We start from the raw sequence: 16,762 nt of genomic DNA, 5'->3' as shown, positions 1-16,762 counted from the left end.
AAGGAAAATGGTTAGGGAGGTTGGAGTCCAATTATCTCAGATCCAGGACATCACTGCAGGAATTCCTCTGTACTAGGCCCAATGATCTTCAGCTGCTTCATCTTTGACCTTCCTCCCAACACAAGGTCAAAAGTAGGGATGTGTAACATATTGTCGCTGACTTTGGTAAGCTAATATCTGTCACAAAAGATGACTGCACAATATTCAGTACCATTCGTGAATCTTCAGATACTGAAACAGTCCATGTCCAAATGCAACAAGACCAAGACAATATCCAGGCTTGGACTGACGAGTGGCAAGTTACATTCACGCCACACAAGTGCCAGGCATTGACCATCTCCAACAAGAGAGAATCTAACCATCGCCCCTTGACGTTCAATGGCATTACCATTGCTTAATCTCCCAATATCAGCATCTTGGGTGCCACCGTTGATCAGAAATTGAACTCGACTAGCCATATAAATATTGTGGCTACAAGAGCAGATCGAAGGTTCGGAACCCTGCAGGAAGTAACTCACCTCCCGACTCTCCAAAGCCTGTCCACCACCTACAAGGCACAAGTCAGGAGTGTAACGGAATATGCTTCACTTCCTGGATGAGTGCAGCTCCAACAACACTCAAGAGGCTCGACAACATCCAGAACAAAGCAGCCCGCTTGATCGTTATTCGTTCCACTAACATTCACTCTCTCCACCACTCACGAACAGTGGCAGCCGTGTGTACCATCTACAAAATGCACTGCAGGAACTCACCAAGGCTCCTTAGGCAGCATCTCCCAAACCCACAACCACTATAAAGACAAGGGCAGCAGATACACGGGAACATCACCACTGGAAAGTTCCTCTCCAAGTCACTCACCAACCCGACTTGGAAACATCACCATTCCTTCACTGTGGCTGGGTCAAAATCCTGGAACTTCCTCCCTAACGGCACTGTGGGTGTACCTACATCTCAGGGACTGCAGAGGTTCAAAAAGGCTGCTCACCACCACCTGCTCAAGGGCAACTAGGGATGGGCAATAAAAACGTTGGTCCAGTCAGCGATGCCCATATCTCGTAAAATGAAACGTTGTATGCTCACTCTGCCTGTTCTATGGCAAGAGGGAATGCAATACATTCAGCTCTGTTTGAATAGAGAGCATCAGTTACTTCCCTTATGGGACAGTGAATGGGAAACTGAAAGATGCTTTAAATACCTAGCACCAGTCCAGAAGGACTTGATGTATAAAAGCTCACAACCACGGTTATCTTCAAGGTCACTGGGGGGGAATGCAGTCCTTGTCATGGTCTGAGGCTGTAGTTGTGGCTACAACAGGTGATACATTTTAGTGAAGGCATCCTTATTGAAGCACAGATGTCATACTTTTGTTCCTAGCTGAGGTTCAATAGATTTACTCCCTGCATACTTTGGCCTCCTGGTGAGAGTCCTACTTCCACTCCTCCCCCCTCTATCAGCTTGTCCTGCTCTGCGTGCCCCCTGCTGATGCTGTATTTCAATTGGCATACCTATGTCTCTACCCATGTTCGGGAGCAAGTCACTTGTGCAGAAGCCTTGAGGTCAGGACCAAGTCCTTTACCAGGTGCCATTCCCTACTCGGTGTAGACTTTAGCATCTACAAACAATTGGAAAATGCACCAAAGATTTGTACAATCAGAGCAGCAGCCAATGGAAATCAATCGGTCAATAAGCTAAAAGTAGTTGACGATCCCTTTGAATATTACAGTTCTCTCCTGTTGCTGAACATGTGTTCAACAGTGCATAATCAAGTGAAAGCTTTGAGAGCTCCAGAATGGCAGAACTGGCATCAAATCAGTATTATGTGCTGACTGACGCAATGATCTGGCAACTCTGCATACCTTTGGCAGACGCTCGCTGAGTGTGCACTAACACTTTGGCCAATATGGTGCCCAGTGAGGTTCGCACCAGACATGCCACGGGTTTCACTTTGGACCTCGAAGGCTACTCTTAGTGCGCTTTTTATATACTCTGCGCCACATATTTGAATACTGTGCCATACATACTAATCTGTTTCAGTCTTTTTGATCAATAGTATCATTCTTGGCATTATGCTAATATTAACAATGTTGAGAGTACCTACTTGTCAGAGACTGCTCTTGCTTTAAGTAGTGCCGCTGTGTAACATATTGTCGCTGACTTTGGTAAGCTAATATCTGTCACAAAAGAGAGAAGAAATAATGATTAAATGACCTCTGCACACCACAAAAATCAAGGCACTCCACACTTCCCGTAGCAGTGGGATGAATTTTCTCACAAAACATTTACTCGTAGTTAAGACAAGTTCCGTTTCTATTTTTCCTTAACTGATCCAAATCAGTATACCACGGAGAAAGAATCCAATAACTAAACCATCATAGATAGAATTCTTCAAATTATCATCTCATCATGGTGCCTAGATTACTTTACATGAGCTTCACTGTGTAAGCTTTTATATTGGCTCATTTTGCCCTGTCGGGTTTTAGAAATCTTAAATGTACAGAAGCATCCCTGGTGCATTAAAATGAGATTGCAATCTCTTGATTGTAAACTGCAATTTTCATTTTTTTTCCCCCAAGGATTGTAGCATTTTTCCTGAAAATAGAAATATTTTTGCATGAGAAAACATCTTTCTAGCCCTGCACAATGGCTACAGAACATTCACCAAATCTTTGGTGGATGCCTTATGTCTGAATTTCTGAAATTAATGTACAATTTCCTTCAACGTGAGCCCACACAAAAAAAACGTCTAATTAAAAGGTTATTTTCCATGATCCAAAAGATTTTCAGTTAGCTTGAATTTAAGGATGCCCTGATACGCCAACTGATACTGAATGCTTACTTACGTACATAACCAGGACTCCTACAGATTCAGGCTTGATCTAGACTGCGATTATTCAGTTCATTTGTTCTCAGAATGTGGATGGCACCGGCAAGACAGAATTTATTTAATGCCTTTTTTTTTTACTGTCCTCAGAAGGTGATGCCCTTTTTGCTCTGTTGCAGCCCATGGTGAAGGCGCTCACAAGGTGGGTGAAAAGCAGGAATTTGAGGATTGTGACGCAGCACAATGAAGTAGCAGTGACACACATCCAAGCAGGATGGTGCGTGACTTGGAGAGAACGTGGAACAGATGGTGCTCTAGGTGTTAAAGAGTCATGGAGTTAGCGGACGCTGGGAGGTAGGCATACTGGAACAATGGGGTACATTTATTACAGCAAACATGAACGGCTTGCTGGTGGATCAACTCGAAACTATTTGAGGGTGAATTCAGATAGAGGACATGAGTTATAGCTCCACAGGCCACATATTGCTAAACTCAATCACGAACAAGTGCAACTTTTTCTATTTGCTAGGCCAATTAGTTGTTGTCATGTTGATGTGGGCCAGTTGCTAAGGTGATAAGTTAATCTTTGCGTTATTTTGCTTTTGGGCAGCTAACTCCTAGCTAATGCAACTAACAGCCCGTTGCAAATATGAATTGCTTGAGACTAAATGCAAACCTTGTTCACTGCATTCCGGAATAATCTTGCTATTGTGTAAACAAGGAGCAGAATCATCTCCTCTCACTGTTGGTGAGCTTCGAGGCGGGAGAAGGCCTTAAATTTAAACGTGGTGGCAGCGTACCAGAAACCCGCCGCCGCTTTTTCATCTCCACCAGAATTAAATTGACCTTGTGCCCAGCCACCAATTGAGGGGTGTGCGAGGCCTGATAAGTGCCTGATAAGAATAAGTGCCTGATTGAAAGTCGAGGAACAGGACATTGGAGGGGCGGGGCGTAACCTCCACCAGGGTCTTGCTTCCTGGGGAAGTTCTGCTGATGGCCTTGCCACTGCCTGATTGGTCTGTGTTCGGCGACCTGACTAGCCCCCCCCCCTCCCCCACTCAACTCCACCCCAGACCTGACAACCCCTCCCAAACTGACCCACCCCTACCCACTCACCCACGTATGACCCTCCCAGCTGCCACCCTACACATCTGCCACCCTAATCCCTTTCACACCTGTCTCTGTGGCTTTCCAAAGAATCTTTGGTACATTTAAACTTTTTACTCACCAGAATAAAGCGGCTAGTGTTGTAAAAAAAATGGGGCGTGGCTTGTCTTCCACTGACAATTCATTGCTACAAATAAGTGGTCCCATTGCAGGAAGGCACCGCATTTCTGGAGAGGCCAGGATTGGATGTCCCGGCCAGAACCATGGAGTTCTGGCATGGCATGTAAAAGTAGGAGCGGAGTTGCAATGTGACTGCGATTGCCCCACCCTCTGAAGATTTGGGCCGCCGAGGAAAACCTTAATGATTATATACTCAATGTTACGATGCTGCTTTTTTTTTTTGCTGGCATCGGCGGTCACAGTAATCTTCATGCATTAAAATGGGGTCACGTTAGAAACTAGTTTGGGAATCACTGGATTAAATACAAAAAAAACAGAGTGGAGTTAGCTGCCCAAAAGCAAAATGACGCAAAGATTAACTTATCACCTTAGCAACTGGCCCACATCAACATGACGACAACTAATTGGCCTAGCAAATAGAAAAATAGTGCAGCATTTCGGTAAATAACACTGAGTGAACTACAAAGCAAAATACTGGAGATGTAATTGTTTATGAAATACAACAACGTTTCCGTTTTTTAAATGAAAGAGGCCGCTCTTTTTGATATTTTGGGTTCGATTCTTCAGCAGCATCAAAGGTTTAAAAAATCCATCACTCTTCTCTCTAATGCAGGCATGACCTTCAAAAATCACAGGCATGGTGTTACAAATTAGTCAGTGCTCCGCTGAATGCGCCGCTGTTGCTTAGCACAGTATATAGCAACAATGAATGTCAACAATGTCATCTTCAATGGAACTTAAGATCAGAATATTTGTGCCGGGAACAAACAAACTCTTGCTTGGTGATGGTTTCAATCTACTGGTCCACAGAGTTCAGGCACAATATAGCAAAACAAAGTTGACATCTAAAATTGCACAAGTTCTTCCTCAAATTGCACCCGAAACACGAATGACCAACCAACCACATCTCTGTGCAGAATTTACCTGAGAACTTTCACGTATAAAACAGTATCAATAATACTTTAAACAGGACTGCAATCTACTGGTCACGTCAGTCCTACAAATTGAAAATATTTTTTTCTGAATATTTGAATTCTAAGAGATCAGGGGCGAAATTCTCCACTACCCGGCGGGGCGGAGGGTCCCAGCGTAGCGGAGTGGCGCAAACCACTCCGGCATCGGGCCTCCCCAAAGGTGCGGAGATTCCGCACCTTTAGGGGCCAAGCCCTCACATTGAGGGGTTAAGCCAGCGCCAGAGCGGTTGGCACCACACGGACTGGCGCCAAAACCGGCAACAACGGCCTTTGACGCCCGCCGCCCGAAAGGCTTTGCCGGTTCGCGCATGTGCCGGTGCGTCAGCTACCGCTGACGTCACCACCGGCGCATGTGCGCTGGGGGATTCTCTTCCGCCTCCGCCATGGTGGCCATGACGGCGGCGGAAGAAAAAGAGTGCCCCCACGGCACTGGCCCGCCCGCCAATCAGTGGGCCCCGATCGCGGGCCTGGCCACCGTGGGGGCACCTCCTGGGGTCCGATCGCCCCGCGCCCCCCCCCCCCCCCCCCCCAGGACGCCGGGGGCCTGCTCGCGCCGCTGATCCTGCCGGCACAGAGGTGGTTCAAACCATGGCGGCGGGAGAGGCTTCGCAGCGGCGGGACTTCGGCCCATCCGGGCTGGAGAATAACGGCAGCACAGAAACCCGTAGCCTCCCGCCGGCCCCCGCCATTCTCCGAGGCGGGCGGCGGGATTGGCGGCACGCTGACTTTTTGCGGGTGGGAGAATTCTGGACATGGCGGGGACGGGATTTTCGGCGGCCCCGGGTGATTCTCCGACCCTGCTGGGGGTCGGGGATTTTCGCCCCAGGGGCGGGATTCTCCGGACGGTGACGCCGAAATCGCGTTCGGCAATCGGCCGGAGAATCAATGTTTCCGCTTTCGTGATGCGATGCTTGCGCGCTCCTAGAGTAAGCCGCGTGCCGAATCGATGGCCTCAGCAAGGCTGCATTCCCAACGTCGTTGGTCGCCTGTGCTATCATCCGACGGCAACTCGGCGTGGCGGCTGCGGAATCAGCCCAGCGCCGCCACAGTCGTGGGAGGGCCGATCCACGGCAGGGGGGACTTTGGCAGGGGCTGGGGGCACTGTTGGGGAGTGGGCCGGGATCGCGAGCTGCCCAAAGGGGGGATGGGGCACCATTTTGCAGGCTGGGTCCGCGCGCGGCCGGTGCCATGTTGCACGGCCCGGCCGCTCCGGGCCATATCGGCAGCTAGAACCGGGTGCTCCACCCTGACTCCCTGCTAGCCCCCAGCCAAACGGAGGATCGGTGGACGTTTTGCGCCAAATCTTCAGTCTTAAAATCCCACCGTTCCCTCGCCGGCGTCAGGACACAGCCTGAGAATCGGAGAAACCAATCCCAGAGGGTTACTGGAAAACGATTAGAACATAGAACAGTACAGCACAGAACAGGCCCTTCGGCCCTCAATGTTGTGCCGAGCCATGATCACCCTACTCAAACCCACGTATCCACCCTATACCCGTAACCCAACAACCCCCCCCCCCCCCCCTTAACCTTACTTTAATTAGGACACTACGGGCAATTTAGCATGGCCAATCCACCTAACCCGCACATCTTTGGACTGTGGGAGGAAACCGGAGCACCCGGAGGAAACCCACGCACACAGGGGGAGGACGTGCAGACTCCACACAGACAGTGACCCAGCCGGGAATCGAACCTGGGACCCTGGAGCTGTGAAGCATTTATGCTAACCACCATGCTACCCTGCTGCCCAAAATAATTGTCCCGAAATAATGCACATTTTTCATTCCTTACTTGAATCAAAGATTCTTGTCAACTCTTTGTTTGCCAACAACCAAAGTTCCAATCTTTTGTTTATTTATCCTCAGGATGTGGGTGTTGCTGGTAAGTCAGGATTTACTACACATCTCCAGTTGCCCCAAGAATTTGGCAGTGAGGCTACTTCTTGAACCGGTACAGTTACTCTTTTGCTGTGGTTTGACACAGCTCAGTGGCTTGGTAGGCCAGCCCACGGCACAATTAAGAATACATTAGTGGGGGACTGGAGTCACACACTGGCCAGTCTGGTGAAGGGTGGCAGGCTTCTTTCCAGGAAGGGCATTTGTGATCCAGCTGGGGTTTTACGGCAATCCAACAGCTCCACTTGACGGAAACCGACTTTTTATTTCCAGATTTTAAAGACGCAATTGAATTCAAATTCTCAAAGGGCGTGGTAGGATTTAAATTCACATTCTTTGGGCTCTCTGCATTCCTCATCCTGGGACACAGCTAGTAAGTGGAGCATGATAACAAAGAGAGGGCTCACTGTGCTTTTTATCTGGTCGCACATGAATGGCAGTTATGTTCACGGCCCTCTCATATGCAGTGTGAATTCAATTCTTAAGATTGAAAGTAACTCCAGAACCATTCTCGGTGGCTGAGTTGGAGAAAGAGCCACATGATTCTACACTAAGCCACTCAGATTAAAAGTCGCAAGCTTGATTGGCGGTCTGTGCTGAGTAAGCTTCTCTTGACCAAAAGACCATGTAAAATTGCAATTAGCCTCAACACGCCGAGATGAGGCAATGTCGACAGGGTTCGTAAATTTACTTCGGCTATCCAGGGAGCCCTGCTGGACGCTTTACCTTTCAGGACAGTGGATGAGAGTGTGATTGGGTCCAGCTGATGCACCCTCCAGGAATGAATAGCTTTCAATTCTCGTTGAAGATGAAGGGTTAAATGGACTCAAAATGAGAGGTGGAATTTTCTCATTTTTCTGCAGAGTGGCGCCACGGGGGCGGGAAAAATAGGGCGTAATCTGACGGCGCCATGGATGGATGGCTTCCTCCGCCGCCTCTTCAGCAACTGAAGCAAAGAAACGTCAAGAGGCGGCTCCCACGCTGTCCCATTGGCAGGGTGCCGGATTTTAAAATATAAAGATAGAACCCCCCATCCCCAGAGAGGGAACGCAGCAATGGTTTACCAGACTGATTCCTGGGATGGCGAGATTGAGACATGAAAGATTGTGTTGGTTGGGATTATATTCGTTGGTTGGGGTATATTCGCTGGAATTCAGAAGAATGAGGGGGAATCTAGACAGGGCAGGTGCAGGAAGATGCTTCCAAGTAATTTATTTCTTTACCCAAAGAGCAGTGAGACTGTGGAATTCGCTACCACAGAAAGCAGTTGAGGCCAAAACATTGTATGTCTTCAAGAAGGAATTAAATATAGCTGTTGGGGCTAAAGGGATCAAGGATATGGGGGGTAAAGTGGGAACAGGTTACTGAGTTGGATGATCAACCATGATCATAATGAATGGCAGAGCAGGCATCAAGGGCTGAATGGCCTCATCCTGGTCCTATTTTCTGTGCAATATCTACCCACGCAACCCCTGCCCCCCCCCCCCCCCCCCCCCCCCCCCCCCCCCCCTCACCCTCCCCAGCTGGCACTGCCTGACAATAATAATTTTTATTGGAGCGACAAGTAGGCTTACATTAACAGTGCAATGAAATTACTGTGAAAATCCCCTAGTCGCCACACTCCGCACCTGTTCGGGTACACGGATGGAGAATTCAGAGACATTCAATTCACCTAACACGCACATCTTTCGGGACTTGTGGGAGGAAACTGGAGCATCCGGAGGAAACCCACGCAGACAAGGGGAGAACAGGCAGACTCAGCACAGACAGTGACCCAAGCTGGGAATTGAATCTGGATCCCTGGCGCTGTGAAGCAACAGTGCTAACCACTGTGTTTCCGTGCCGCCTATCAGGAGGCAGTGCAAAGGTAATGCCCGGGCATGACTTTCTCCGCCCCGGGGGCTATACTCACCTGTGTGCCTCTGGTGGACTCTGCTTGTCAGGTGCACAGGGAACAGGAACAATCAAGCATAAAGGGCTGATTATGACGTTTAAATCTATTCAAATGGGAATTCCGACTTTGAAAGTCGGGATTCCCGTTATGCCATTGGCAAGGAGAATCAATCTGAGAAATCCTGCCGCTGTAAAACCCGTTTTGGGATTCCCCCAAGAACCGCCGGCCCCGCCATCATTCCCACTCCCCCGAAAACAGGAGTGGAAAATCCAGCCCCGATAAACTCTTGTTTCACAGACCTGCTGAGATTTTCCAGCATTTTCTGTTTTATTCTAGAATTTCACATATAAACTTCTGTTCCGTGCCCGACCCAGAATTGCGTACAACCGCCTGGGAAGACGCCAGGCACTTGTCCCGACGTCATCGTGCCCTCGCTCGATGTTTCGGCCGGAAGCAAGTCAGACGCACGTCCACTGACAATCCAGAAGTTAATTTAAGTGAAATAAATGGGTCCCCGGAAGTGCTCAGCTTTTAACAGAGCGTGTTTTACGCTGGATGGCCGTTTATTGGCCAGACAGCGTGAAATTACTCTACGGAGCTGACCATAACCGGGAACTCATTCCACACCCGCTCTCGGGACCGCCGAGTGTGCACATCCAATCGGCAAAACAAATTCAGGCTATTGTCTGGTTTCACCTATCTAGATAAGAAAGCTGTCAGTATTCGGGGGACAGTATCCCCAGCCAGGATCAGTACCTTGAGGAGAACATGTTAGGGAAATTCTTCCGGAAATAAAGGTAGAAACATGAACATGATGCAACATCAGACTCTGACCGGAAGAAGTATCTTTGCACATACTTCCTTTCAGACAAAATCATTAACACTTCAGTGAAGCGCCTTGGGATGTGTTGCTACATTCACAGGCCCCCTCTCCATACAAGTTGCAGTTGTTGCTGTTAAACAAAACTCTGCCTACTATTTTCCCACCTTTCCTCCAGCGTATAAAAAGTCTTCCATGACTCACCGTCATATTTGGCTAAAACTGCCTGCACATCAGCATAAGCCTGTAGCTCTAAAAGTGCCTCCAGTAAATTTTCGTGGATGTTGAACATACTGAGAAGTGGGAACTCCTTCATCAACTGCAAAGCAATCAAACTGACAGTTAGACTGAGAAATACAGTCAGTAATAAACATGGGATTTGTAAAGAATAAGACATTAACGATACTGCAAAGTAAATTGACGCATTTGGATTAGGTATTTTCAACAGATGAGAACTTTTGTCCATTTGTGCTGATAGTTCAACTCAATGCAAACAAGTTTGATTTGGGATTCTCTCCTGACCTTGCAACATCTGAATTTTACTTTATAACTAGTACAGGCTGAATTAATTGGTTCAATTGGCTGGCTGAAGTTCCAGAATCTAACTTCACTAGATGAGAATGGTTAAATTAGTCCTTCTTTAAAATACTTAACCCATTGTGCACAATGTTGAGGTAGCAAAGCAATGAAGGAGACTGATTAAATATTTTGGAAGGTAGGATAGTAATATTTATTATTTGCAGATTTAGATTTTCTCTGGCGAAGAATAACATGCTCTGAATATTATTCTCAGGGGATGGTTTCTAATTTGAATTCAATATTACGCCCATTTTGATATGTTTGTGTTTCTAAATGATAAATAGTGCGGAAGGAGAGAATCAAGTGACAACAATATGACACTGACTTCAGCATGTTCACAGTCATTTCCGATGGCAACATTGTTATTATTGGGCACCACCCTGGGGTGTCCCCAGACTTTACATCAGCCTCAAATGGCTGGTTGGACTGGTCGTGTCGGGCTGAATTTTAGTTCCGGGGTTCGGACCCTGACATTGGGCCCATTTCCGGGTGCTGACCCACCTCCAGCCGGCACCTGCTTCACCCCAATCAATTAGTGGACAGGAAATGCACTTGCAGTCCAAATGAGGACAGAGGGCTGGAGGGCCAACAGGAGGCCATCCAGCTCTACTTTCCATATTGAAAGCTGCTGACGTTGGTGAAATAGAGAGAGGATGTATCATGTCGGATTCATTTTATTTTTAAAAGCTGCAATTTAAATTGGACGTGGCTGCCTCACAACAATTGTCGACAGGGAAAATGCTAATGGGGTATTCACACCCTGCTGCCAGAAGGCCACCTCCGTCTCTAGGCAGTGCTTTGGCCTCACTCCTGTACGCTAATTAGAAAATTCCAGTTGCCACTATGGTGCCTAATTGGCTGCCTGCCGCTTGAGGGCAGATAGCTGTTTACACACTGAATCAGGATATTCCCAAAAAGCCCAGAGGCAGGAATATGCCAGGAAACCAAGGAGCTATCAGGTCCTTGGTTTGGTCCATTGGCCTGGAGTTTCACCAAGTCATGAGTCCTTTGAAAATGGCGGGCGAGTCCTGATTCTGGGATCTATGACCCCATTCTCGGCTGAACGATTTTCAGGAGTGTCTTTTAAGGGCGCGTGCTCTTTTAGGTCCCAAACCCTTGCCTGAAACACGGCGTGGTGGGCTCCATTGTGGGGATATGCATGTCCTACTCCTCCACGATTTTCAGAAGTGTCGTGAACTAGTCTGCATTAGGGGACCGTTGAAACGGTAAGTACAAAAAATCCTCCTCATGCGCCATATGCCAAGCCATGTCCCCCACCCACCCTCATGGCCCCTCATGCTTCCTCTGCCAAGCTATGTTCCTCCATCCTTTCCATGCCTCCTCATACTGTCATGCCGAAGTATGCCCGTGTCCATCCCCTTATGGCCCCTCATGCCATGCTATGGCATTTTCAACCCCGTTCATCCACAATACACTGTGTAGAACCAATTAACCCTGTAAAGATAATAGGATATGCAAAGAAAACATTTTAAAAAGTAATTTATTTATGAATTTCTATTATGCCAAAAAGTCCTCTAATTAATGCACAATAAAATGTCAATCATTCAGACCTTTAAAGTATCAATAACAGAAACTGCAGGCATTTCAAGTCTCTTAAACGTCTGTCAATAAACACTGTGAAATTGACAGCAGAGATCAGAGAGCCAGAGCTGACAGTCGGGCAATGTTTTCCTTGGCGCTTAGATGTTTTCTCAAAGTAATGGATGTCTGGGCTCTCAGCAGAAAATACATCATCTGGAGGCATAATTTGGCATAAGGGACCATGGGGGAGGGGGGGGTGGCTGGGGAGAGGCGCAGCCTGGCTTGGGGGCATGGGAGTGTGTATGATAGCAGGGTGTGTAAGAACGTTGGTGTTTTTTATGAGAACTGGGATGAAATCCCATAGCACTGAATCAGGTCTTTTAATCAGCCCATCCTGGCACCCGGCAGACCCTGTGGCTTCTTTGGACCCCTTTCCCTAGACGGCTGGCCCAACTGCAGCCCATGCCTGTCTCTCAGCAATGTCGATCCTGCATTTGCAGGCATTTTGTCCCAAGGCGGGCGGGCCGCTGGGAATTTCCCAACTATTGCTACCCAATCGGTGATGAAACCCCAAACCAATGTCTCCAGACTGCTGACTGAATAGGAATAATCCAGCTTTCTAATAATCAGTTTGAGCATTTCAGCCATTTTAAACAGGTCAGCACACACACAACCAGCCACACCGGCATTGTCTGTTTGTACTCACATCCCGCATCATTTTTACTGCTTCTCTTGTCCTTCCCAGTTTCCTTGAACACATTGCCAATCTTCTTTTAATGTAAACTAACACGTTTGTGTCCCTCCCTGAAAGACAGAACATCCCGTATGTATATTTTTAGTGGTGAAGACAACGATTGCCTGTGAACCTAGTAGCAGAAGTTGACCATTCAGCCCCATAAGCCTGTTCCTCCATTCCATTAGAACATGCTTCAATTAACTTCCTGCACCAAAACTTAAATTCAAAAAAGCAATCTTTTTTTAAAAACTTCGATTACAGAGGTCACTATTTAGCCGAATTGCAACAGGGTCCAATGTCGAACACATTTAGTCGATATTTCCCGGTGCTCGCAGCAAGCGGGACACTGTTGCAATCCGGGGCCTCAGCGGGGAATGCTCCACTGAGGCCGCACTTAATCCCGGTTCCTGCACTGAGGAATTCCACTCGCCAGAACTCCTCAGTGCAGGAGGAGACAACGGGCGGGATTCAGATCACGTCGACTCATGAGATCCCATTAGATTTTGCAAGGAGAGGCGAGCCGGGTAGATCCCGGAAGAGGCCTCTCCTGGTATCTACCTGCCGTGTTGTGCCCTGTTCGCCCAAAGTGGGGTGCGAAACGGCCGGTAGATCGCGCCCAGAATGTTGTAAATCAGACTTTAGGGTAGCCAGAAAATATTTTACACTTTCACAGGATAGTTTTCTTTGAAAGTAGTGCAGCATAAAAAACATTCAGAATTTATAAAAGTATAAAGATTGTTATAATGTTAACTAAACTGATAGCTACTGAGAACTACATCTGAACCTGAGGGGCACCAATATCCTGAGGGGGAGATTTGTTAGTACTCTTTGGGGGGGGTTTAAACTAATTCAGCAGGGGCATGGGAACCTGGATTGTAGTTTTGGGGTACGGGAGATTGAGAGTATAGAGGTCAGGAGCACAGATTTGACTTCGCAGGAGGGTGCCAGTGTTCAGGTAGGTGGTTTGAAGTGTGTCTACTTCAATGCCAGGAGTATACGAAATAAGGTAGGGGAACTGGCAGCATGGGTTGGTACCTGGGACTTCGACGTTGTGGCCATTTCAGAGACATGGATAGAGCAGGGACAGGAATGGTTGTTGCAGGTTCCGGGGTTTAGGTGTTTTAGTAAGCTCAGAGAAGGGGGCAAAAGAGGGGGCGGTGTGGCGCTGCTAGTCAAGGACAGTATTACGGTGGCGGAAAGGATGCTAGATGGGGACTCTTCTCCTGAGGTAGTATGGGCTGAGGTTAGAAACAAGAAAGGAGAGGTCACCCTGTTGGGAGTTTTCTATAGGCCACCTAATAGTTCTAGGGATGTAGAGGAAAGGATGGCGAAGATGATTCTGGAAAAGAGCGAAAGTAACAGGGTAGTTGTTATGGGAGACTTTAACTTTCCAAATATTGACTGGAAAAGATATAGTTCGAGTACATTAGATGGGTCATTCTTTGTACAATGTGTGCAGGAGGGTTTCCTGACACAATATGTTGACAGGCCAACAAGAGGCGAGGCCACATTGGATTTGGTTTTGGGTAATGAACCAGGCCAGGTGTTAGATCTGGAGGTAGGTGAGCACTTTGGAAACAGTGACCACAATTCGGTGACCTTTACGTTAGTGATGGAAAGGGATAAGTATACCCCGCAGGGCAAGAGTTATAGCTGGGGGAAGGGCAATTATGATGCCATTAGACATGACTTAGGATGTGTTGGTTGGAGAAGTAGGCTGCAAGGGTTGGGCACACTGGATATGTGGAGCTTGTTCAAGGAACAGCTATTGCATGTTCTTGATAAGTACGTACCAGTCAGGCAGGGAGGAAGGGGTCGAGCGAGGGAACCGTGGTTTACCAAAGAAGTGGAATCTCTTGTTAAGAGGAAGAAGGAGGCCTATGTGAAGATGAGGCGTGAAGTTTCAGTTGGGGCGCTTGATATTTACAAGGAAGCGAGGAAGGATCTAAAGAGAGAGCTGAGACGAGCAAGGAGGGGACATGAGAAGTATTTGGCAGGTAGGATCAAGGAAAACCTAAAAGCTTTCTATAGGTATGTCAGGAATAAAAGAATGACTAGGGTAAGAGTAGGGCCAGTCAAGGACAGTGGTGGGAAGTTGTGTGTGGAGGCTGAGGAGATAAGCGAGATACTAAACGAATACTTTTCGTCAGTATTCACTCAAGAAAAAGATAATATTGTGGAGGAGAATGCTGAGACCCAGGCTATTAGAATAGATGGCATTGAGGTGCGTAGGGAAGAAGTGTTGGCAATTCTGGACAAGGTGAAAATAGATAAGTCCCCGGGGCCGGATGGGATTTATCCTAGGATTCTCTGGGAAGCCAGGGAAGAGATTGCTGAGCCTTTGGCTTTGATTTTTAGGTCATCATTGGCTACAGGAATAGTGCCAGAGGACTGGAGGATAGCAAATGTGGTCCCTTTGTTCAAGAAGGGGAGTAGAGATAACCCCGGTAACTATAGGCCGGTGAGCCTAACGTCTGTGGTGGGTAAAGTCTTGGAGAGGATTATAAAAGATACGATTTATAATCATCTAGATAGGAATAATATGATTAGGGACAGTCAGCATGGTTTTGTGAAGGGTAGGTCATGCCTCACAAACCTTATCGAGTTCTTTGAGAAGGTGACTGAACAGGTCGACGAGGGTAGAGCAGTTGATGTGGTGTATATGGATTTCAGTAAAGCGTTTGATAAGGTTCCCCACATCGTCTATTGCAGAAAATATAGAGGCTGGGGATTGAGGGTGATTTAGAGATGTGGATCAGAAATTGGCTAGTTGAAAGAAGACAGAGAGTGGTAGTTGATGGGAAATGTTCAGAATGGAGTTCAGTTACGAGTGGCGTACCACAAGGATCTGTTCTGGGGCCGTTGCTGTTTGTCATTTTTATAAATGACCTAGAGGAGGGCGCAGAAGGATGGGTGAGTAAATTTTCAGACGACACTAAAGTTGGTGGAGTTGTAGACAGTGCGGAAGGATGTTGCAGGTTACAGAGGGACATAGATAAGCTGCAGAGCTGGGCTGAGAGGTGGCAAATGGAGTTTAATGTGGAGAAGTGTGAGGTGATTCACTTTGGAAAGAATAACAGAAATGCGGAATATTTGGCTAATGGTAAAATTCTTGGTAGTGTGGATGAGCAGAGGGATCTCGGTGTCCATGTACATAGATCCCTGAAAGTTGCCACCCAGGTTGATAGGGTTGTGAAGAAGGCCTATGGTGTGTTGGCCTTTATTGGTAGAGGGATTGAGTTCCGGAGCCATGAGGTCATGTTGCAGTTGTACAAAACTCTAGTACGGCCGCATTTGGAGTATTGCGTACAGTTCTGGTCGCCTCATTATAGGAAGGACGTGAAAGCTTTGGAACGGGTGCAGAGGAGATTTACCAGGATGTTGCCTGGTATGGAGGGAAAATCTTATGAGGAAAGGCTGATGGACTTGAGGTTGTTTTCGTTAGAGAGAAGAAGGTTAAGAGGTGACTTAATAGAGGCATACAAAATGATCAGAGGGTTAGATAGGGTGGACAGCGAGAGCCTTCTCCCGCGGATGGAGGTGGCTAGCACGAGGGGACATAGCCTTAAATTGAGGGGTAATAGATATAGGACAGAGGTCAGAGGTGGGTTTTTTACGCAAAGAGTGGTGAGGCCGTGGAATGCCCTACCTGCAACAGTAGTGAACACGCCAACATTGAGGGCATTTAAAAATTTATTGGATAAGCATATGGATGATAAGGGCATAGTGTAGGTTAGATGGCCTTTAGATTTTCTCCATGTCGGTGCAACATCGAGGGCCGAAGGGCCTGTACTGCGCTGTATCGTTCTATGTTCTAACTTCATTCAAACCATGTTCTAATATTTTAAAAACGTGATCCCAAGAGGGATTGTTGCATTCTGAACAAAAACCTAGAAGGAAATGGATTACTATAACCCCGAGTGGATTCACAAAGTCTGCGCTTTCTTCAATTTCTCCTTTCTTGTGTAACTTTTACAAATTTGTATGAACGGATGTCGAAATGAATACAAAAATGTCTTCTCCAGGAGGCTGCAATGGATCCATTTCATAGACTCAAGTGGATATGTGGCTCACCTGCCTCTTAGTCCCTGATCTGAATCAACGGCGATTTGTTTCGTAACTGGTCTGGCACTGCAGAAAAGCCGGGCTTTACAAAGTCTCCATTTAACAATCTTCCTCACTTGATTATACAGCAATTTAATCATTTGACGGATT

General features: G+C 47.3%; 1 protein-coding gene across 9 annotated transcripts in view; it reads right to left on the bottom strand.

Moving 5' to 3' along the window:
* The window catches only part of LOC119954680 (suppressor of tumorigenicity 7 protein homolog), a 207,832-nt gene that overhangs the window by 26,764 nt on the left and 164,306 nt on the right, over positions 1-16,762 (bottom strand). For all 9 annotated transcript variants that reach the window (XM_038780146.1, XM_038780137.1, XM_038780139.1 and 6 more), the window contains 3 exons: positions 12,518-12,615; positions 9,895-10,009; positions 2,099-2,171 (listed from right to left, as the gene is read on the bottom strand). In XM_038780146.1, coding sequence (XP_038636074.1) covers positions 2,099-2,171; positions 9,895-10,009; positions 12,518-12,615 — 286 coding nt within the window. The remainder of the gene's footprint in view (positions 1-2,098; positions 2,172-9,894; positions 10,010-12,517; positions 12,616-16,762) is intronic.

Source organism: Scyliorhinus canicula, chromosome 20 (genome assembly GCF_902713615.1).
Source record: "Scyliorhinus canicula chromosome 20, sScyCan1.1, whole genome shotgun sequence".
Taxonomy (NCBI): Eukaryota; Metazoa; Chordata; class Chondrichthyes; order Carcharhiniformes; family Scyliorhinidae; genus Scyliorhinus; species Scyliorhinus canicula.
The sequence above is the reverse complement of the archived record's forward strand: the minus strand, read 5'-3'. Positions and strand labels throughout refer to the sequence as shown.